At 47.7% G+C, this 22,569-nt stretch overlaps 1 protein-coding gene across 1 annotated transcript; it reads right to left on the bottom strand.

Moving 5' to 3' along the window:
- Positions 1 to 7,749: 7,749 nt before the first annotated feature.
- CLRN3 (clarin 3) lies at positions 7,750 to 21,836 on the bottom strand. Its single transcript, XM_036827841.1, has 3 exons — positions 21,478 to 21,836; positions 15,121 to 15,300; positions 7,750 to 9,589 (listed from the first exon to the last, which is right to left on the bottom strand). Exons 1-3 carry the CDS (start codon positions 21,704 to 21,706, stop codon positions 9,309 to 9,311), a joined length of 690 nt encoding a protein of 229 aa, XP_036683736.1. The 5' UTR covers positions 21,707 to 21,836; the 3' UTR covers positions 7,750 to 9,308.
- Between the last annotated feature and the right edge of the window lie 733 nt (positions 21,837 to 22,569).

Here is a 22,569-nt window from a genome sequence, read left to right as displayed (position 1 = left end):
ATTTATTTTTGGCTGCACTGGGTTTTTGTTGCTGCGTGCAGGCTTCCTCTAGTTGCAGTGAGCGAGGGCTACTCTTTGTTGTGGTGCGCAGGCTTCTCATTGCGGTGGCTTCTCTTGTTGCAGAGCACGGGCTCTAGGCGCGCGGGCTTCAGTAGTTGTGGCTCGTGGGCTCTAGAGCACAGGCTCAGTAGTTGTGGCACACGGGCTTAGCTGCTCCGCGGCATGTGGGATATTCCCGGACCAGAGCTCGAACCCGAGTCCCTTTCATTGGCAGGCGGATTCTTAACCACTGCGCCACCAGGGAAGCCCCTCTCTTCATTTTCTTACAAGGGCCCCAACCCCATCAGGAGAGCCCCACGTTCATGACCTCATCTAAATCTGATCACCCTCAAAGGCCCACCTCCAAGTACCATCCCACTGGGGATTAGGGCTTCAACATAGGAACCTGGAGGGACACAGACATTCAGCCCACAACAGAACCTCACGCAAAGAATGTGGGAAACGTTCAAGGTCATCCTGGAATATACCTCTTGCCACTGGGGATTGTAGCAAGTAAACATGGGAGGCCATTTACAGCTACAAATGCTACCAATAAACATTTGCAGCAGCCGTGGCCAGCATCTGCCCGACAATGACCAGTTTGGATCAGCTCTCACTCTGGGGACTCCCCTCTACAGCCGGGGTGGATGTCGTCTTTTTGCTCTCCCAGCTTTGCCGCTGGACTCAGACTCAGCAAGCTTTGCAACTCAGATTTTACCTTTTGTCTATGATTCTGACTACGACACTTAGACCTACTGACCGCGTGATCAATGGATTGATTTTCCCCATTTCCTGATCTCTGCCTTTGTAAAAAGAATGAAAGAAGGTTGGTCGTTATTTCTGAATATGAGTGTAATGCGTGCCAATTGTAGGAAATACAGGAGAATGTAAGAAAAAATAAAATCCACTGCCCCTCTGCACCTTGGGATACCCCCGTTAGCAGTAGAACTCCTGCCTTTTTCACACCATATTATGTGTACATATTTCCTTCTCAATCATCATTTTCAGTTGCTTCATCATGTTGCACGATGTGGATATAATTACATTCTCCACATCTCCATCCCCTGTAACTGTCACTCTCCAGAGAAACAGAGTAAGACATGGCTGTCTTACTCTGTTAGTTGGGACCATGTTCTGAGGCTTTTTTAAGACACAGACTCTCACTTACATCTTGGAAACTGTCTTGGAATCCTAACCTTCCTTTTCAAATATCGTTGCAATAGAGTTCTGGGTTCTGGTCAAAACTATCTTCATCACAATAGTAAGATGTCATCTGCCTTTTGAACTGTGTTGGTACTTGCAATGGTGGGTAAAATTGCTTGCACTTTAGCACAAATGAAGACACTCATCAAACTGCACCAGACATTACCATGCTCTTCACCACCATGTACTTGCAGTGGGGAAAAAAGCCAGTTCTAGTTAAGAACACCTCTGATTGAAATGAAAATATGCACACAGCATGTTTGCGGCATACCCAAGCACTGTGAGCGTCTCCAGGGAAAGCACTTGTGAGATTGGTTGAAACGTGAGCTAAACTTACTGCCTCTTTCATGCAGTGCCATTTCTATTTGAAAGAATGACTGACAAACTATGGTTATTCAGGCCGGAGTATTTGGCAAATTTTTTCTCAAAAATGAATCAAGTGAGTCTGTCCCTTCAAGGAAAACAACTGACAGTATGTGTTGCCAAGGATAAAATTTGAGCTTTCAAGCAAAAGATTAGAATTCTGGAAAACTTGTATTTGCCATCCTGAGCTTCCCAGCTTCCCAGTCCTTCAAGACTTTTCTGATGAGATTGGTGGCAATATTAGCAAATGTGAATTTTCGATGTTTATAATTAATGTGTCAACATTTGGAAGATCTGCCTAAGTCAGTGAACCAGTATTTTTCAAGTGATCAATATTTGATGCTACAAAATCATGCATGGTTAAATGATCCAGTCACAGTACAAAAGAGACCAATGCAAAGGATGCAATGTGTTAATGTAACAGAGAAGGAAAAATTCACTCCTATAGTTTCAGATTCCACATGGCAACTGACCTTAAAGCAAAGACCCATAAAGGGCCATAAAACACTCCTCTCTGTTCTAACCATATCTCCATGTGAGGCTGAGTTTTCTTCAGCCAAACAACTGATGACAGATGGAAGACAGAAGCAGATGGGAGAATCTAGCCATCTTCTGTTAAGCCTGATATTTAAGAGATCCACAAAAATACAAAAGAATGCCACTCTTCTCACTAAATTATTTCTTGTTTTAAAAAATATAGTTATTTTTCTTTCAAATATGTTCTTCGTATTAACATGTAATGGATTTGTTGGGGGTTTTTAATAAATAAAAAATGATCATTGTGAAAACTTACCAGTTTTCATTTCTAATGTGGTAAATATCAGTACAGTCAGCCCACATAAACAAAAGCTCTTGAGGGTCCTCCAGCAATCTGTAGAGTGCAAAGGAGTCCTCCTGAGACCAAAAGGTTTAAGAACTCCTGATCTTTAGCCATGAGCATCTTAAATGCCATCCATCTCTATGACCCTCTGAAAAAGTGATGCATCATTTATCTTGCTATCAAAATTCTCTACAAGTTTTTATTTGATTGAACGAGTCCATGACAGCCAAGTTTTCATGGAGGCATTAAGCTAGATGTTTGCATTGAGCCACACTGGGGGTGGCAGTTTATCAGGTGGAGTGGCATTAACTGACTTGGGTCGGAGTACAGCCAAAAAACCTTCCAAAGGCACTGCGTTCACAGCAGGGTGTGAAACATGCGTGGGTTGGAACTCTCAGTAAAAAGCCACACAGCTCCCAGACACATGACCTCAGAGTTTCCTCAACAGTACACCACGAGCTCCTGGGCACTCATTTGTAAATAAAACATGGAGGAGTCTGGAAATTTGAACATTTTTTCAAAGATTTCTCATTCTGGAATATGAAGCGAATTTTTCTTATCCTATCAAGTGTACCTGGTTGTCGTCATCATTCATTCATTGCCCTTTTTCCTGAGGTTCTTGTGTGTGCTATTTTTTTTTTAAATTATTTTATTGAAACATAGTTAATTTTAAATGTTGTGTTCATTTCTGCTGTACAGCAAAGCGATTCAGTTATACATATATATATACACTTTTTTCCAATATGGTTTATCACAGGATATTGAATATAGTTCCCTGTGCTAATACAGTAGGACCTTGTTGGTTATCCATCCTATACATAATAGTTTGCATCTGCTAACCCCAAACTCCTCCTCCATCCCTCCCCCACCTCCCCTGCCCCTTGGCAACCACAAGTCTGTCCTCTATGTCTGTGAGTCTGTTTCTGTTTCATAGATAAGTTCATTTGTGTCATATCTTAGATGCCACATATAAGTGATATCAGATGATATTTGCCCTCCTCTGTCTGACTTACTTCACTTAGTATCATCATCTCTAGGTCCATCCATATTGCTGCAGACGGCGTTATTTGACTTTTGTGAGGCGAATGCTGAAAGGAACGTTTCAACAACACTATACAGCAAAGTAAGACCCCTGCAGAGCAGGCTTGTTATACCCCTCCTGGAATACAATAGCAGCATTCGCAAAAACAAAATTTTTATAGGAACGGAAGTTCCCTGGGAAACACTTATCACATGTGTCCTGCATACTTGGAACCTTGACCTGTTCACATTTTGTGTTTATGTAAATGTTTCTTTAAACAATAAACTTAATGAAATTAAGAAGAAAAAACCAAGAATTTAAAGGATCCTGAATCTTCCTCTACCCTTTTATTTCTTATTTTCAAATGAGGAAGCAGAGATTAGAAACCCTCGACTTCCTAGATCTGAGCTTCCCTTGCTTTCCTTGTAACCCGAGGGTTGGATTAGATCCTCTCTAAGGTCACAGAATTCGGGGTGGAGCAAAGGCCACGTCTTTCTCGGGAAACCTTCCCAATTAGTCTAGGTTCACCTTCAAGATGCTCCCAAAGAGGTTCTGCTGGAAAGCCTCGTCAGGGTGGACTCAAGGTCTGTCTGTCCAGCTGGGTTCCCACCTTCTGCCACCCATCTTAAACAGACTTAGCGCTCAATAAATATTTGTTCACTGTGTATTCACTAAAACCTAGGTCTCAGCACATAAGCATGTGCTTTCTGCACTTCCTCACCAGCCTTCAACAGAATACTTAACCTCTACTTAGCACAGTGATGGGGCCATCAAGAAGAGGTTAGTCTGCCTTAAGTACATAAAGATAACACTCAGTGTGTAGTGTCTGGTGAAAATAGTTAAACTCTTAAGCCAAAGGAGAATGATTCAGCACTTCAGGAATCCAGCCAACTTACCAGGAGGTCACCTGATGGAGGCCAAGGTCTAGTGCGTGGATGTGCTCTTGGGACATTTTACAACCCTTTGATACAGACACAAGGGGCCACCGTAAGATTATCGGCCCCCAGGGCACGTGCCCCACCCAAGACATGGCAGACAGTCTGCGCTGGCATCTCTGCTCAATGTCTCCCTTGCTGCGGGATTGTGGACACACCATTTAACCAGTGTAAGCCTCAGTCCTCATCTGTGAAATGAGTTAATTCTAAACCAGCACCTGCTTTTGCCAGGAGGATTCAATGGATTCTCGCCTGTAGAGCATTTAGGGGAAGCACACATTGAGAGATGGTGACGTTTGCTGTGACCACACTCTTCTCTGGAAGACCCACCATCTGTGCAGTGAATTAGAAAAGCAGAAACCCCTGCTTGCGGAAGGGGCCGTTTTGTGGGCATGCCCTGCTCCAGGACAGCCAGAGGGGCAGAGCATTCTACAAAGGGTCAAGGTTACAAATTATTAAGTCTACGCCTCTGGGTGAGGAGTGGGAGACAGAGGTAGGAGGGGTGTTCATTTTTAAAGTAGTTCCTTTAAAAGGAATAGTCGTAAAATACAACGTATTTCTAGCTAAATTTTTGTTTTTTAACTAAACATTTAAACATTTTGAAAATGAAACCTTCATGGTCTGAAGCCTGTCACAAAGACAGATTCACTTTTCTTTTTTTGTAACTAGGACGTTGTCTGGAATTCTAAGTGATGCTCTAAGAATTTTCAGAGTCTGCGGGCAGCGTGACATCACAGAGCAGGAAGGGCAGGGAGAACAGCCTGGGCTGACCTTCCGTGCAGTCGCGTTCAGGGCATTTAATATTCCACGGACTCCCCAGGTCTCGGTTCCTCCTTGGGCTCGGCTTTAACCATCCAGTGACCCAGGTCACCATGAGCAACCTGGGCCTCGCTTTCTATTTTAAGAAGCACAAAGTTCTTAGGTCACGGGGCGTTGCCTCATCTGAGTGTGTGTGGGAGGGTCACGTCGGGGGACCCCGCCCTCTCCAGCCCGGCTGAGGATTTATTTGAAACAAATCGGGTGCTTTTGCCTGAGCAAGCTGCTCTTTTGTGTTCTGAATGAACCAGATCCAGATCCACTGTGAGACACACAAATGCAGTGAAATGTGCGGCTTAGCCCCACGGGCAATACCGCGAAGGCCATGCCTCCTCTCGGGCAGAGCTCACAGGCAGGGACCTTCTCCTCTGTCCCCTCGGTCCACCCTCAGCAGGATGCAGACAAATGTTTACGGAACCGAATCAAACATTAGTAAAAAAGAACAGGGGCCCGGAGACCTGTTTTTCGTGCTGCTTTGCTACTTGCCAGTTGTGGATACTTGGGCAAGTTTATTAGCCTCCCGGGGTTTAAGTTGTTTGTTGCTCATTTACAGAACAAAAGAATTATTAATGTGGTAGCTAAAGGGGCAACATTCTCTAGCTTTTAAAGTTGCCACCACCACGCTCTGCAGGCTCCCAGTTCTGTAAGGAGAGGGATGGCCATCAGTTATCAAGGCCCCGAGTTCTTTACATCCTTTATCACAGTTCATTCTCACATTGCTGAGAGCAAAGCCTGGTACTGTGATCCCACTTCACAGATGATTAGAATGAGGTTTGCTGAGATTAACTTCTCCACCCCAGGCAGCCTGACTGCAGACGTTCCCTGCTCAATCCCACACCGGTTGTCATTTCTATTATTTATTACTTATTTTTTCATCATGAAAAAAGCTCAGAGAAGGGGGGGACTGCTGGCTTCTTGCGGCTGCTATGAGATGTCAGAGCAGTGTACAAATGGAGCCTCCAACTGGGTCCTGTGTCCTGGGTCGGGGGGTGTTTGGGGGTGAGGACAGGGAATGAGGCCCAGAGAGAAGACTGCAGCCCCAGCTGCTACGGAGGCATGAGCCCTCCACGCCCCTGGCGGGGGGACCTATGTATCCAAGGCCCTCGGGGGGGATCTGGGTCCCAGGGTCAGGAGACCCCCGTGGGGCTCAGGGACCGAGGAGCCTGGCTTCTCTCCAAGCTGGAGTTTCAGAATCAGAAAGCCTCCTGACTCCTAGACATCCGGTCCCACACACGCCTGCTCTGCGTCCTCGTCCAGGCTGTAGAAAGACATCAGGTTAGACAGCTAAGAACCTGGCTTCAAGTCTGCACTCAGTGGCTGGATTCAGTGAAAAAGAAGGATGCACTCTGGGTGGGCGAGGGGCCGGCAGAGGGAGAACCTGTTCTGGAACTTTGCTTGGCACCTGCCTATGCTTTGCAGAACTGCAGGCTCCTAGGGCTTCCAAGAGGCCAATCAGAAGGCAGGAGGCTGCTGAAACGTCTACCTCTATGGCTATGTGCCACGGGTACCAATCCTGTACGGCCACGTGGGGCTGGCTGCAGGATGGTTAATTAGACCCAGAGAAGTGGCATATCCAAGGAGACAGCTCCCCCTGCCCTGCCTGGTCCACCGGCTTTGGTGAGATGATCAAATCAAATTGTAATGATGAAGGCGAAGCTTAACTGGAGGTTAAGGCCCCTGTCTGCCACCGTGCTTTGCAAGCATCAGCCCATTAGAGGAGCCCCATCACTTTGACATTAGTGTAAAGTACGACTTTCCCTACAATCATTATCACAGACTCTATGTTCTTATAAAACTGAAGAGCACGATATTTTATATGGTAAACTAAGCTCATCGTAACAGGACCACGTGGACTGATTAGGGGTCATATCACCACCCTTGAAACATTCATATTTCATGGAACAGTTTGGACCCCTTCAAAATAGTGTTTCAGGTGGTTCCATTACAAGAAAAGTAAGAGAATGCACATTTATTAGTAGTTTTAGAACAGCAAATTACTATTCAACGGCACTTTTTTCCCTGAAAAAACAGTCAGTCCCCCTCCCTGCCCCACGGACATTCACTAAAAGGCCCATCTTGGGGGCCGGGGCAGGAGGCCAGAGTTGGGTCGTGCCACATTGCCTGTGGTTGTGAATAGTCAGCAAGCCCTGTCCTTCCTTAAGAAGATTTCCACTGAACACACAGGCAGCTTCTTTACTTTCTACCTTCAGACGTAGTAAGAGAGCAAAGCTCTTCATCTCCCGAACAAACTGTGACTGTAGCTCCACTTACCTGATTTTCCCGTGTCTTAAGTGGTTCCTCAAAGACCATTTGTGATATAAGGATTAAGATAGTCTGTCCTCTAAAGAAACCGAGCTCTGCTCCAATGCTGAGATGAGTAAACACAGTCTTCACCAGCTACAGAATCCTTCGTACTGATACAGGATGTGAGGGCAAATTTGTTACCCTCATCTGTTTCCTCTTTGTTACTCATCCCTATTAGCAACATCTGATATAAAAATTCAAACTTCCAAAGAACATAAATGTTTTTAGCTTCAAAGAATTTAGAACAGTTTCACTGTGGGTAATCATATTTTTAATATGCTCAGTTTCACACTAAGTTGATTTATTAGAGTAATTTTGACTTTAGTAGGGTTTGGCGGAGGGAGGTTATGGAGAACTGACCTTTCAAAGGATGAACACAGTTTTGTGACTAAGAACGGATTTCACACGGAATTAGTGACTGCTTTTTGAATGTCTGTCTTGACTGTTCAATTGTGATCTCCGCGGGGGCAGGTACCTGGCTTAGCAAGGCATTAATCACATCGCAGGTATTCAGTGCATGTTTCTTGAATGAAAAATGTTATTTCTAAGACAGATTGTTAAAAAGTAATGGGTAAGAAGATGGTTAATCTCTGCCAGTTTCATAAAGGATGTATCTTTCTGTCCAAAGAGCTGCTGCTTTGTAAATTACGCTAAGGGAATTCTGCTTCTTTTGGCTCTGGTTCCATCAAGACATGAAAGGTGATTATTTCAGAATTCTGTCAGTGTTCTGTCAAGCCCAAAAGATTCTCAAAGTGATTTTCCGGGAGAATATCCTACTGGCGAAGTAGGTCGAATCCATCTGGTATCTTTTAAAATATTCCAGGTCACCCATTGTCCTCTCATGAGGCCATGAACTCGTTCCACCCACCTGTTCTTAGAAGGCAACCCATCACCTGTGCTGTGCACCTGCCCTGGCCCTGAATCAGGGTATGCCTGCAAGCCATAGAGCTGGAACCCATTTCTTAGCCTCTGGCTGGGCAGGAGTCTGCTGATGGGTGATACACTCCCACCTGACCATCTACACCTGTGTCGGGGACACTGCAGCAACTAAGCAGAGGGTTGGTTGATGGGGTTTTTAGAACTTACCACAATATGACATTTCTCTTTTGACTGAATTCACCACGATCTTTTTAAAGCAAAAATATATTTAACCTTCTTAGCATGAGGCTGTAGGGCTATAATTTTAATCTTTCCTTGATCTTCTTCCTAATCTTTTCCCTACAAAAAAACCCATCTTGGAAACTCAAAAATGAATATCAGCATTTCTACTCACCATTGGGCTTAAGTTATATTGGCGGTTGAGGGTCCAGAGGACCAGGTCGTACACCCCTAAGTCTCTCCTTTTGCTTCCAACACCTGGTCTAGGAAAAACAAGTTCTGAATCTCTCTGTGCCTGGAAGTCTTCCTTCATAGAGTGGAAGAAAAATGCGTGGTCTCTCCTGAGGTGAATGAGATCGTAGGTACCAAAGTGCTTTGAGCAACTCAAAGGGAAGGTGTGTAACCCAAAGCTTTATTACCTAAGAGACTGAGACCCGGTCAGAAGGGTCCGTAGGCTCACAATCATTCTGCTGCTTTGAACACTACAAGGACTGGAGAGCTTTCTCTTTCATCTTCCCCACCCTCGTGGGAAGAATCCTTTTGCAAGGGTACATCAGTTATGAAGAACATAGTGTCATGAGATACAAAAACTGTCACGGAATGACAGTCAAACAGGGCTGCACTTTACCTGCAGACAAGCCAGCCAGTTACCGCTCGGGGAGCTGGCACACAACAGAGTAGACCTAACCACCAAATGCGGGTACAGAGTTCAGAATAAAATTCCATCCCTTGGGGCATATTCCATGGGCTTTTTCTGCTCCTGCTTCCTCTGGTGTCTGGCCTTCTGGTAGAAGATGATGACGACCACGGTGACTACGTTTAGAAGAATGACGAGCAGGGAGAGCCAGAACGAGTACCCGTAACTGTGGGACGCTCCTCGGTGAGTGGCTGCCGGATAAAGCGGGTAGAGCCTCTGGGCCAGCTCTTCTGAGAGGTGATTGGACTGTGTGTTCCCCACAAAGAGCACCATGGTTATGAATATGAAGGATGCTGAAAGGAAGAAATAGTTTCATAGGTAACACGGTGATACATTTTTTAATGTCACTGTTTTCCTTTATCATACGTACTCTATGGGTACTCACTGAATATCTACACTGGGATTTACTCTCTTTTAAGCATTAGGGAGAATGTAAAAGGAATGAAAGACGCGAGCTAGATTCTAGGCTCCAAATGCTAAAGCTGGTGCAGGGCAGTTGCGGACAGGGACAAGCATTCAGCTCAAGTCCTTCCAGAAGGAGCTGCTCTGCCCACTTCCCTGGGCAATAGCAGGTGTGCTGAACGAGTGAGGAGTAAATGCTTGAACACGGGGGTCAATGGGGAAACTATCTAGAGAGGCCAGCGGGATGGGAAGGCCGAGGGAGGACAGATAGAAAAGGCAGCCCCAACAGAGACTCGTGGTGGATGATGAACTCAGAGCATTCGGGTCTGTGAGGCACAAGCTCATCTGACGGGGAGGGGTCCTGAGGGTCCTGAGTACTGGATACAGAGGATGAGCCCACCTGGAGAGCCCTGAATGCCGGCTCGGGAGCTGGGGTTTCATTCTACACACAACGGAGTACAGCATTTAACCAGGAAGGATCTCTTTACTAAACTCATTTTAGAAGAGCCTTTTAAATTGTTTACCTTCCCTTTTTTATTCTTCACGATGTCCTTCACTAGAGAGCATTCCTCCATTTTGACTTTGGAAAGCTCCTTTGGCCTCGTTACGGAGCGCAGCTCTGGAGTCAGAGAGAGCAGGGCTCAAGGGCTCCGGCTACTGGCCCTGGGAGACGAGCTTAGCTTCCCCGACCCTCAGCCCTCATCTTCCCCAGAGCGCGAGCTAGAGACACAAAGTAGATTCGTGGCTGCCTAGGACTGGGGATGGGCTGGGGGGGGGGCAGTTTCCTTTTGAGACCATGAAAATATTGTAGAATCAACTGTGGTGATGGTGGCACAGATCTGTGAATACACTAAAACCACTGAATGGCACAGGTTAAATGGGTGAACTATATGGTATGTGAGTCATATCTCAATAAAGCTGTTTAAAAAGGCGGGAGGAGGAAGGTCAGGACACAGACATTCCAGACTCCTGATGCCACCGGCGCACCGTCGGGTGGAGCGGGGCCTGAGCGCGCCGGGTGGCTGTCCGGGAATCCCCAGGACGGAGGTCCTCTGGGACACAGGCTGCGTGACTCGTCATCTGCTGACGTTTACCCAGAACTAGAAGGACATTTTGGCATCAAACTTGTCCTGATTGTAACCCACACCCAGGGAACGGCCCTCCAGAGGCCCTAATGAGAGGGCTTCTGCGTGAGGAGTTCTCACTCTCCGTGATGATGGTCTTTCATCCTCAACCTAATGGTTTTATTTCTTAATCATAAAAGGAGTGGGTACATACAAACCCCCTGCTCTCTGCGCTATGCGTCTCACGCCCCTTAATTATCCTTCACTGTGCTCTTGGGAAGTTTCTAATGAAAGCTTAGTCATAAAGGGGTAGGATGGAAATGGGTTAAATGCTTTTTCCTGAAGTGGATGCTTTGATTTGAATTGGGAGGGGCCGCCAGGGACACGGATGCTGACCTGAGCCCCCTGAAAAAGGGCACGCCTCTCACAGCCTGTCGTCCGGCTTCTGGGACAGAAGATCTACTGGGCCTGGAGGGAGCCCCTGGTAGAAGGGGGAGCCCCTGAAGCCTCAGGACACTGACTTCCCTCTCCAGCCTGTCCCCATCGGGCAGTGTGAGCTGCCGGGTTACGCTCTGCTCTCGGTTCCTGGGCTGAGGATCAAATGTGTTGGGACACACCGTCTGCAAGGTTCTCTCCGGCTCCATTGTCTCTCAGACTACAGTTCTATCCCCTGGGGTCAGGGTTGGGCCACGCCAGGCTGGGGTCAGAGGGCACAGGGGCCCGGGAGGTGATGCTGGTATTTTTCTCCTCAAAGCAGAATCCCAGGGCTCCCCTGGTGGCGCAGTGGTTAAGAATCCACCTGCCAACGCAGGGGACACATGTTCAAGCCCTGGTCGAGGAAGATACCACATGCTGCGGAGCAACTAAGCCCGTGTGCCACAACTACTGAAGCCCGTGCTCCTAGAGCCCACGCGCCACAACTACTGAGCCCATGCGCCACAACTACTGAAGCCCATGTGCCTAGAGCCCGTGCTCCGCAACAAGAGAAGCCACCGCAATGAGAAGCCCGTGCACCACAACTACTGAGCCTGTGCTCTAGAGCTTATGAGCCACAACTACTGAGCACGCGAGCCACAACTACTGAAGCCCACTCGCCTGGAGCCCGTGCTCCACAAGAGAAGCCACCGCAATGAGAAGCCTGTGTACCTCAACGAAGAGTAGCCCCCGCTTGCTGCAACTAGAGAAAGCCTGCATGCAGCAACAAAGAGCCAACACAGCCAAAAATAAATAAATAAATATTTTAAAAAAGCAGAACCCCCTCCTGATCCTTCAGAAACAAACTAGAGAACCACTCCCTCTTCTTCCTTGCAGCCAAGGAGAGGGTGTCCAAGCCCAGCCTGGAGAGGGGTGTGTGGCCCTTCCCTCTGCCTCCAGGACCCCTGAGGGCAGCCTGACTCCTGCCCTCTCCCCACGGTGACCCAAGGCAAGGACACAGTGATGGCATCTCTGTGGCCAAAACCCTCTGCAGGTTGAGCCTCCCATGAACTGAGTTTTCACTAAGTTCTCCGACCAAATTCGGGGCCCAAGTCTGCCCTATCAAAGCTGGAGGCTGTGAGGGCCTTCAGAGGCAAAGCCAAACGCTGAACAGAGAGGCAAAGTCAAAGTCTCCGAATGTGTTTCTGCCCAGCTCACAGCCTCTCTGTGTGTCAGAACTTGCTCCAAGCCTGGGAGGGAACGTGGCGGGAGTTTGCTGCCTGGTAAACAATTTTTTGTTGTTAGAAGCAGGTGGGGACCAGGGTGAGGGAGGCTGCAGGCCCCGTTTTCCATGTTTTCCTCCACAAACGTGCCCTGTGCAAAGCCAGCTTAGACTCGACCATGGAGAAAGAGGCTGAAAGCCTGGGGCTCCCTCCTGCCGAGATGGAGGGATGCGTTCCAAGCCCTGCAGGTGTAGACCGAGGAACGGGGGCCGGCTTTGTCCCGCTGGGCCCACATCGGGCCTTCCCATCTGGTCCGAGAGCCCGATGTTCCTCTCGGATCCATCCTCCCCAGCTCCCAGGTGGTCAGTCCTCTGCCAAAGGGCTCAGTCAGTGAATTCAACCCTGCTGGCCATGGAGCTTGCTCCAGAAATGCAGAAGGGCAATTCCAGTGAGAGTCAGATTTGGGGGGGAAAGTCGTCTTTTCTCCTGGGGTTGCTGCATTGGTGAGGAGGGCTGGCAGCCCTCTTGCCTTTAAGAGGACCAGCCCAGCTGCTTAATGATAGAGGGAACACTGGAGGAAAACAGAGTTCTGACGGTGCTGGCTGAGACCCTGGATCCAGCTGTACCTGAAGCCACAGTGTCCCCTAGCTTCTTAATCATATGAGCAAAAATTAAAATAATCTATTTTTTACCCTGGCAATGAGTGCCAATGAGTCTTGCCTTTGCTTTGGTTGACGGAGGTGAACTACCGTCCTAGAAACAGCTTGGGGCAAGGAACCCGGGCATCTGGATGAGGATCTCTGAGTTTGAAACCAATTCCCCCAGCTCCACTGGGAGCCAGGAAGCAGGAATACTCATTCCGCAGGACTGCTGTGCCTGGCCCACAGCAGATGCCCTTTAAATTGGGGCATTTGTTTGTTTTTACCACCAGGTAATAAAAGCACAGAAAGAAAGGAAAGGGCTAGTCGTGTGTGGGTGTGGCTACACCGGCCTGACACCAAACGCTCAGAGCTGAGGGGTGAGCGTGCGACGTGGCCATGGTGCAGGCTTGCCCAGGGCAGCCCAAGTTTCCACCATTGTGGTGCACGATAGTTATGAACTGCGCTTGCTTGATCAGTGAGTTGCATGGCTCTCCCTTGTATCCATGCTGGGCTGGGACTGGCTCACACATCTCCTCAACCATTAGCTTGAAAAAGGCCGCAGTGGAAGTGTTTACACACTCGCACCAGCCAGGGCTGCAGCCAGGGCTTCCCTCCCCCGAGAGCCGGGTGTTCTCGTTCTCAGCACAGCACCGCTGGGAGCCACAGCACAGGGGCCCCTCCTGCCACCTGCACCGGCCAGTGTGAGGATGGCCTCTCAGCAGGGGGACGGGAGAGAGCTGCTGCCCAGAGCCCCTCCTCTGAGGCTTCCTTACAGCCTAATATCCAGGGCACCTTTCTTTGTCCCTGAACGTTCCTGGTCTGTGTTTAAAATGCACCACCGGGCTTCCTTGGTGGTGCAGTGGTTAAGAATCCGCCACTGCAGGGGACACGGGTTTGAGCCCTGGTCCAGGAAGATCCCACATGCTGTGGAGCAACTAAGCCCGTGCGCCACAACTACTGAGCCTGCGCTCTAGAGCCCACGAGCCACAACTACTGAGCCCGCACGCCTACAGCCTGTGCTCCGCAACAAGAGAAGCCACTGCAACGAGAGGCCCGCGCACCACAACCAAGAGTAGCCCCTGCTCGCCGCAACTAGAGAAAGTCTGTGCGCAGCAACGAACGCCCAACGCAGCCAAAAATAAAATTAAAAAAAAAAATTATAAAAATAAATAAAGTAACTTATTAAAAAAAAAATGCACCACCTGTGGCTTACACGCGACCACCTCCAGAGCCGTCTGGTTAGCAGGATGGGCTGCTTCTGATACAATCTCGAGATCAGGTTCTCATGGTGGAGGGAGGGAAAGAGCAGGAGAAACCCGGCTGCCCGGCAGGGGCAACGAGGCTCCCACGTGACCATGTCCCTGGGCAGAGACAGTGGCCACAGAGTCCAGAGACCCAGAGAAAGTCCAAAACACTGTGACTCAAGCTGGGCTCCACTTCCCATCCCCCACCCCATACCTTTCCCAGCAAACAAGTCACGCAACCTAGCAGCACTGCCCAGCAACATCCGGGACTCACAGGTTGCCCACAAGAAGGGCATTGGCCCCAGATTCTCCAAAATGGCATTCTTGGTGGCTCTCTGTGCCACGCTCAGGTTTAGATTTTAAGCCAAGTTGACTGCTGCTCTATGGGGGCAAGAAGGAGACTAAATAACACACATGCATGTGTGTTCACGTGTGTTCACGTGTTGACTTCCACACATCACGTGGAGCCTCATTTGGAGTCAAGCACACCGCAGGAGCCCAGTGAATGTTTTGTGGTTGCGTGTGTTTTTTGTTCAACTCCTTACACCAGATACTCCAAAGCAAAGACTGGGTATGTCATATATTTTAACACCTAACACGCCTTCCTCACCTCACTCTGGTCCCTTACCTGGGCACCTAAAACAGAATTTTAGTTCCAAAGATACTGAATAAATGCTGTAAGTTTACAAAAACAAACCTCAGCCCCCAGCACGCAACTCAGCACACAGGAGGCCCTCTTAATGCCCATGGCTCGACCGTGACCGTGTGTGTCCACGTGTGTGAGAGGGAAGCAGGGGGACGGAGGCAGAGAGCACGTCGTCTCGGCCGATACTCACCGCTGAGTCCGCTCCAGGTGTACACCCCCATCGGTCCCAAGAACGTCTGATAGGGGTTGCTGACGGTGTTGTAGAAGGTGAACCCAGAGCTCAACAGCGAAGTCAACAAACTGAGGACCAGGAACAGGATGACCACCAAGTGCAGAGTCTTTGGGGAAGAATTGTTCAATGTCCCTAAAACTAAAGCAATGTTTGGTAAGCACGTGGCACCAAATGCAAAGACCAACTCTGGACCGGAGGGCAGGTCCACCCTCACGCACCCCATTCTACCTCCTTCCCCATTCTACCCGCTTAGGCACTGGGGTTAGAAACTGTCAGTCTTTTCATAAAATTTGCATACTTCTTAAGTGTAGGGGAGCTCCAGACGTGGATATGCACTTGTGTAACATGAAACGCAGGTGCCCTGGGCCGTTTGCCATCAGTTCCTGCTTTTGCCGTTCTCCTCTTTGTAACCACCAGCAGCCAGCCTCCCCAGGCATCTGTTTCCTCCGCTCTGTCCTTTGTTTACAAAATGAGCAGACACCAGAGACGCGTTCTCCCCCCCCCCCCATTTACCTGGAAACCCAGCCATGCGTTTATAAACATCTCCAAGAACAGCCAGTGTGTTTTAGGCCCTTAGGAGATTGCCAGCACATTCAATAAAGTGTTTACCAAGAGGTTCTGTGAAAGTCACAGCGACAGAAGGAAAAAAGTAAATTGGGAAAAAGATTTCAGAGTCCTTGGTAATGTACTAACACCATCATTGGGAATTACAAGGTGTTAGAACCATGATGGGGGTGGGAAAGAAAAAGTAAAAGCTTCCTTCTTTCCATTCCTGTTTTTCAGGTCCCCTGGGAGAGAGCAGGAGCCTCTCACATCTTCACCCCAGAGCAGCTTTAAAGAACAGAAACCAGAACGGCCATGGAAACCTTCTTGTTCCGCTGTGGATGGCGCATTTTCAAGAAAGGAGCCCTGGGAGCCAGAGGAGATCTGCAGCCTCCTCCTGAAACGTGTCCTGGCAGCAAGGAGTCCTCTCTTTGCAAGGTGGCCTTTTCCATCACTGCGTCTCCTTAGTCATTTAAAGGTTTTTCATTCTGTGTCTCTACAACATTTACCCTGGATCCTAATCCTCTTTTGGAGTGATGCAGAATCCACTCCCTCCTCTCCTGCCTGGAGCCTTTCCCAGTATTTGAAAAGGGGTATAAACCCCAATGTGTTCTTCATAAGACGTGATTCCAAAGGTCCTGCCAGCCTGGTCCCGACTCCGCACACATTTAGTCTGACTTTACCTCCCTACCCGTGCTGGCCAGACAGGCTCAACTCTCCCGATAAGATGTGACGATACTTGTGCGGGGTCCATCCTCTCTCCATCTCTGAATACCCACATGTTATTAGTTCAGATGTTTTTCTTTTTAAATCAGCGGTACTTTGCGAGGGAGGTAAATTTCCTGTCATCGGACAGAGGGTGGGCATGAAAGAGATTTGGCCAGGAAATCTGCCTTCAGACATCTGGACGTTGGGGATCTGGTTGTAAAGACCCTCGTGTGTGAGAGAATTCATCCTGATGGCCTCGTCACGTGGCCAGGCCCAGAGCTGGAAGTGTCTCCAGACAGAGCAGGGTTAGAACGCCAGGAGCACAGCGCTGTCCGGCAGGCAGGAGGGTGTGGTCAGCAGACAAGAAAGGAGTCAGGAAAGACAAGGGGCGGGAGAAAAGAAATGTGGGTGTGGCCTCCCGTGAGCACAGCTCCAGCCCTTCAAACCCCACGGGAGACCAGAGAGGACAGAAGAGGGAAATACCAGTTCAGCAACACAGAGGCCATGAGTTCACCGCTCAGTGAGACGGGCCTGGGTGCAAAGTTCAGCGCACACACGTCCAGTCTGCTCGTCCCTAGCAGTGCCCAGCCCTTGTCACTGTTTCTGTTATTAACCCATGGGAAGGGCTAAGTTCTCAGCGCAGCCCCCTCTGTTATGCACTCCAGGTAAGAACTCTGAAAGGCATTGATTAAACTGAGAATGCGGTCCTCTCTGCCACCCCCTGTTGCCTGCATGGGGATGGGTGGTGCCCGATGGGCCCCCTGCCCTCCGGGAAGCCGTCTGGGCTGGGACAGTTCCGAAGGCCCTGCCCTCAAGCCCGAGGCTCTAGCTCCTTTGCCTGGCTCACCCCGGAGATGCAGTGGTGAGGGCTTGGCATGGCTGTGATGTAGCACACACCTATTTTGCAGCTCGTGGAAGATGACACCAGAATAGGAGAAACAAGAAGCAGGACACACCTGTTCAGAGGTGCAGGGTCAAATGCTGCAGATGTTTCCAAACTTAGTCACCACCGGCAAGAACTGCTCCTGTTTGTACCACACTCCCACAGCCTCTGCCTGAGCATGAAGGAGGAAACTCCAGCATCGAATCAGAAGTTTGCTGGGGACTAAATGACCTCTGTCCTTAGCCAATAAGACAAAATTTGGATACTTAACTAGAAAATAAAAATTTCAGCGTGGGTAAAACGTCCTGTGTCCAAGGCACCAAACTGCCCTGGGGAAGCTTTCTTATTAAAAGCTGTAAATGGATGTTCATTTGCAAATGGTGAACATTCCACCTTTTCAGAGTATATTAGAAAGTGACAGTCAGGTTTGGCTTTCTTTTTGACTGTTGGTAAGATCTACTAGACATCAGTTCTCAAAAGGGAGTCCGTTTGGAACCTACTGACTCACACTTTTCTATGAATTAAGGTGACAATGTATCTTAATTTTAACTGCCATATTTCCAAATTCTAATTCGGCCTTCTGAATTCCCTGCCACACAGGTATGACAGCTGTATCTCCCCTCCCCTTCCTGGCTCAGAACTCAGACAATGAAAGCTGGAAATTCAGTGAAAGTTGGCAAGAATGAAATCACAATCAACCCCCACAGCATCTGACAGCTGCTCTCTGCCTACAAAATTAGCAAATACATTCTGTTCTTTTTCCTTCCTTCGAGGGGTCAAGCATCGGAATCGAGAAAGCCACCTCACAATTGAAACTAATCGCTCGGATTCTGGCAGCCCCGGGGAAAGAGGCCACGGCTCCCGCAGCTGGGAGGCCGAAATGTACTGGGTGGTGGGCAGTGCACACATGGGGGTCCTCCGGACATCCGGGCTTCCTGTGCATGGACATTGACACTCAAGCCCCACTGGCCATCTGGCCCTTCTAGCTCTGCTTTTCAGGAAGTCCTCGGAAATTGAGGGAGAGCCGGTGGCTTTTTTGTGCGGAGGAATGGCCTCCACCCCCTCCTCAAGCACCTGGTCACCAGGGGGCCTGACCCAGTGGAGCTTCTCAGTCCCTGGACCACAGTGTATCCCTGGAAGGGCTCATTAACTCCATGGATCCCAGAGTGTGGCCTAGGAGCTCTCCCAGGACATCCCAGCTGATGGCTTCAGCCTCTAGGAAATGACGAGGGTTGTCTCGGAAAGAAGGATGGGGGAAAGCTTTTTCTGCCCCTTTATACTCCACCTCCCAGTGTGGTCATGTCTCTGGGGGCAAATGATATGTCGCTGCCACCCCGGGGGGAAAGTACGGGATGTGTATGGGAGGACACTTAGGAGTAGTAAGAAGGGGCTTTTTGTAAATTCTGGAGATATAAACCTCATTTCTTCAGTTCAGTCATTCTTGCAGTTAATTGATTTTGGCAGCCGACTCACTCTCCTCATTATTTTTAGCTTGAGCCAATAGTACAACTTTGAGTTCCCCCAGAACAAAAGGGGTAGGTAGTGAAAAGAGACTGGTGGGCAGGGGGAGGAACATTTGGGGTGAAACTCCCCGTTGTTCTCATGGTGACCTGCACACGCCTTTGTTCTACAAGTAGTGCGGGCTGATGGATTTAACTGATGGGGTCGAGGTCTTTCTCTAGAAAGACTAAGTGGTGAGTCCACCCAGCTCTGTGCAGTTCCGCTTGGGATCCAAGCCCCTCGCTCACATAGTGGCTGCTCAGGAAGGTTTTTTTGAACCAAAATTAAATATCCAGAATCTTTGGAGTAGCAAGGCAACGTGCTCACTGGTGGACACCTGGCACTTCTCATCTGGGTGTTGGACAAGCTGGGATGCCTCTGGATGAGGCTAGTAGAGCTCCTGGTGAGCCTGAGCTGCCCGAACAATCTAGCTGCACCACGGAGAGTTTCCTCCCCAGGTTGGACTGATTCTTTTCCTCACCAATTGGCGTATTGCAGGCTGAGTTATTTTGGCAAGCTGAACTGAGCCATCATCACTTCATTTCAAAATCTACAGCCCCAAGTCGGCACCATGTGATAAATCCTATGTAGAAATATAGCAGAGCTTTGCAACATTCATAACTCTTTGGAGGTTTCAGTGTGACCTCATCCTAGCTAAGAAACTGACATGGTTAACTTCTCATACGAAAAGGCAATCCACCACGGCAGGGCAGGAAAGTGGCATTTATACGATGATTTTGTTGTACTGCCAATGGTTGGTTTCTGATTGGAAATGAGCCCGTGGGGTCCTAAAGAACCTGTCTCACTGAGCGTTTGCAGTTCTGCTCCCGGGGGACCATGTCCACACACCTGCACCAGCTGAACCACCATCTACATTCGGGTTACGTGACTTTTCCCTCTCCGAGAGGACTGTTTGCAAGTGTTCCCAGTTCGACGACTGCTAAAACCATCAACACTGAAGACCCCCTGGGCTCTGAGGTGTCCCTAGACGATTTTAACGCCCTGCAATTGTGCAGCATCTCAGTGCCTGGGAGGTCGTTTATCTTCTACAGCCCCTGGGGTGACTGGATACAGTGACTTGAAGTTGGAATGTGGCTCTCTGGGGAAAAGAGTAAAAGTAGGAAAAAGAAAAAAGAGTAAAAATAGAGAGCCAGGCAAAGCAAATGCAAATATTTCACCTCCTCTGTGGGCCCACTGGGCTGCCCTGCCGCCTTCAGAGCTATCCTTGACCACAGCTGTCCCTGCCCTCCCAAAGCCACCGTGCTCACATCACTCCCATGGGGTTCTAGAACCAGGTGCTGACCCACCCGGGCCTCTTCGGCGCTTCTCTGGATGTAGGGAGTCAGGGATCTCATTGAAGCCAGTTATCTCAAATTGGAGCCTACTGGTTCCAAACAGACACTGTATGAAAATCAAAAAATTCACAGGCTGTTTTCTCGTATTTTAAAAATTTTACAAGTGTCTGGAAATTCAGGAAGTAGAACAAGTTTTGGTTTCGCAAATGCTATTCACAGAACTGAAAATGGGAGTGAATCTTTGAAAGTCTTCTTTTCTAGTCACCGCAAAGAGAATATTCCTCATTTTCCTGAGGACCTGAGGCTGGTACCAGAGGACATGTGTAACGCTGCTAAAATACTGGGGGAGACGCTGCTTTTGCTAAGGTCTAAAAGGCAAATTTGTAATTTGGAAATATAATTATGTTGCTCTGGATTTAAGGAAATCATTTCATTAATAAAGTCACAAATTAGAGCTAGAACTTGGAGCTAATGTCAAAAGCTAATGTCCCACCATTATGTAGGGCATGAGGGCTAAACATTACATTTGTATAAGGCAGAAAATGATGTACGTTTATAAGGAAAGAGGTAATGACTGCATAATACCTGATAAAGCCTGTGTAGTGAGCTACACGCAGCACCCTTTGAAACAAAGTCCGTTTAAGGTGGTAAACAAGTTACAAATTTGGTTTTAAATTTAGAAAACATAATGGTATATATTCAAACTTCAAATGCCAAACAAATAGCTAAATTCAACTTATCATTCTCAAGGAATTTTTGTTTTCCACCCATTGAGAGTAGGACATTAGTGTGTATGAAATCAGAAAAAAATTTAGGAATTCCTGTAAAATATTCGATTAATAGACTTAATGGAAATTTAATATCAATTCCAACAGCAATGAGATATTGGAGGTAAGACTGCAAATTCAAATCAGTGAAAGAAATGAACTTGAGATATAAGGATAAGAAATTGTCCATATTTTCCACTTTATTTTTTCCTTGCGTAGATGCCAGTAATGAAGTTCTGGACAGAGGTTCTTGCTCCAACTAAAAATCCATAGTCAATACAGTTAAAAATGTTCTCCCTACTGGCTGTAGAATACCATGTTGGTGTTCCATATTTTTACTTAACTATTTACCTATCAATACACTCTGTAGTACTGTTTAAGCATAGCCTCTGCTAGAATGATTTAGACTGTTTTGCTAATAGACACAACCAGAACCAAGGAAGCTGAAATAATGATTCAGTGAACTTTCAAAATTAAAAATATGCGTTCGTATCTACAGCCCAGCTAAGTTCACAAGGAAATTACTTTTGAAGGGCTATTTGGCCCAAATACAGGATGGTATGAATCTTACCCAGTTAATTCAATCTCACTGTATCCATTCAAACGAGTTATGATTTACCTTCAAAATTTTTGTCTGATTCTGCAAGTCCATGATTCAATTCTTGAATACTCTTCCCACGAAAGAGTCCGTAGGTGATGATCACACTACCATTCGAAGAAGTGTCACTAATGACAAGTGTACTGCGGACCCATTCTTGAGTTGCAAGAACAGAACAAATTACGATGGAAGCCCCCAAGCTTGTGACAAAGCTGGATAAGAACATCAAACTTTTCGTTGCCGTAGGCATCTTGTCAGGAAAATAAGGATCCTAGGGTGAAAAAACAAAGATCTTTTTACAATATTTCTGGACCTTCTCATTTGGAGTCCAGTATTTAGAAATGGAGTCTAACACTTGCTTGTGAGATATAAAACGTTGCTCTCCATGAGGAAGGGTCATACTAATGAACATTGGACTATGAACACGGTCATAAAGATTTACAGTAGCTGAACTTTGGTCTGGAGTAAGAGGTTGCTATGGTTACAGCCAACCAGCAGGAACAAGGGGGTAGGCATGGTCTTTCCAAGACTTCCTCAATCACAATTAATTTATAACTCTTTTTCAAGTGCCTTGGAAGAAAGTTCAGCCTACCACGTCAGGAGAGAACTAGAATTCCTAAATAATGAGGGAGCAAAGGATCTGCACCCCCCAAATGTTGCTGATTCTAGCAGCCGACAACACAGAGTCCCACCTACCAAGGTTAATGACTTGACCCTAACAAGTGTTCCAAAAGGAAACCCTAAGGAGATGAAGCCCTTGCTAAAGATACTGGAGAGTGAAAAGAGAAAAGTTGACACCTTATTTTTAGACCTTGATAAAGAAGTGCACCTTTCAAATTTCCTCTTTCAAATTGGATCACACCTGCACATTAATTTTTTTTTTAACATCTTTATTGGAGTATAATTGTTTTACAATGGTGTGTTAGTTTCTGCTTTATAACAAAAAAAATCAGTTATACATATACATATGTTCCCATATCTCTTCCCTCTTGCATCTCCCTTCCTCCCACCCTCCCTATCCCACCCCTCTAGGTGGTCACAAAGCACAGAGCTGATCTCCCTGTGCTATGCGGTTGCTTCCCACTAGCTATCTATTTTACGTTTGGTAGTGTA

The sequence above is a fragment of the Balaenoptera musculus genome, chromosome 16 (genome assembly GCF_009873245.2).
Source record: "Balaenoptera musculus isolate JJ_BM4_2016_0621 chromosome 16, mBalMus1.pri.v3, whole genome shotgun sequence".
NCBI lineage: Eukaryota > Metazoa > Chordata > Mammalia > Artiodactyla > Balaenopteridae > Balaenoptera > Balaenoptera musculus.
Note: the sequence above shows the minus strand (reverse complement) of the source record. Positions and strands in the feature narration are given on the sequence as shown.

Excerpts from the sequence above, each read along its gene's own strand:
- CLRN3 (XM_036827841.1), bottom strand. The coding sequence starts at position 21,706 with ATGCCTACGGCAACGAAAAGTTTGATGTTCTTATCCAGCTTTGTCACA. Across the intron at positions 15,301-21,477 it reads ATCAGACAAAAATTTTGAAG|TTTTAGGGACATTGAACAAT; the intron begins GTAAATCATAAC and ends ACATTGCTTTAG. Across the intron at positions 9,590-15,120 it reads CACCTGGAGCGGACTCAGCG|CATCCTTCATATTCATAACC; the intron begins GTGAGTATCGGC and ends TCTTCCTTTCAG.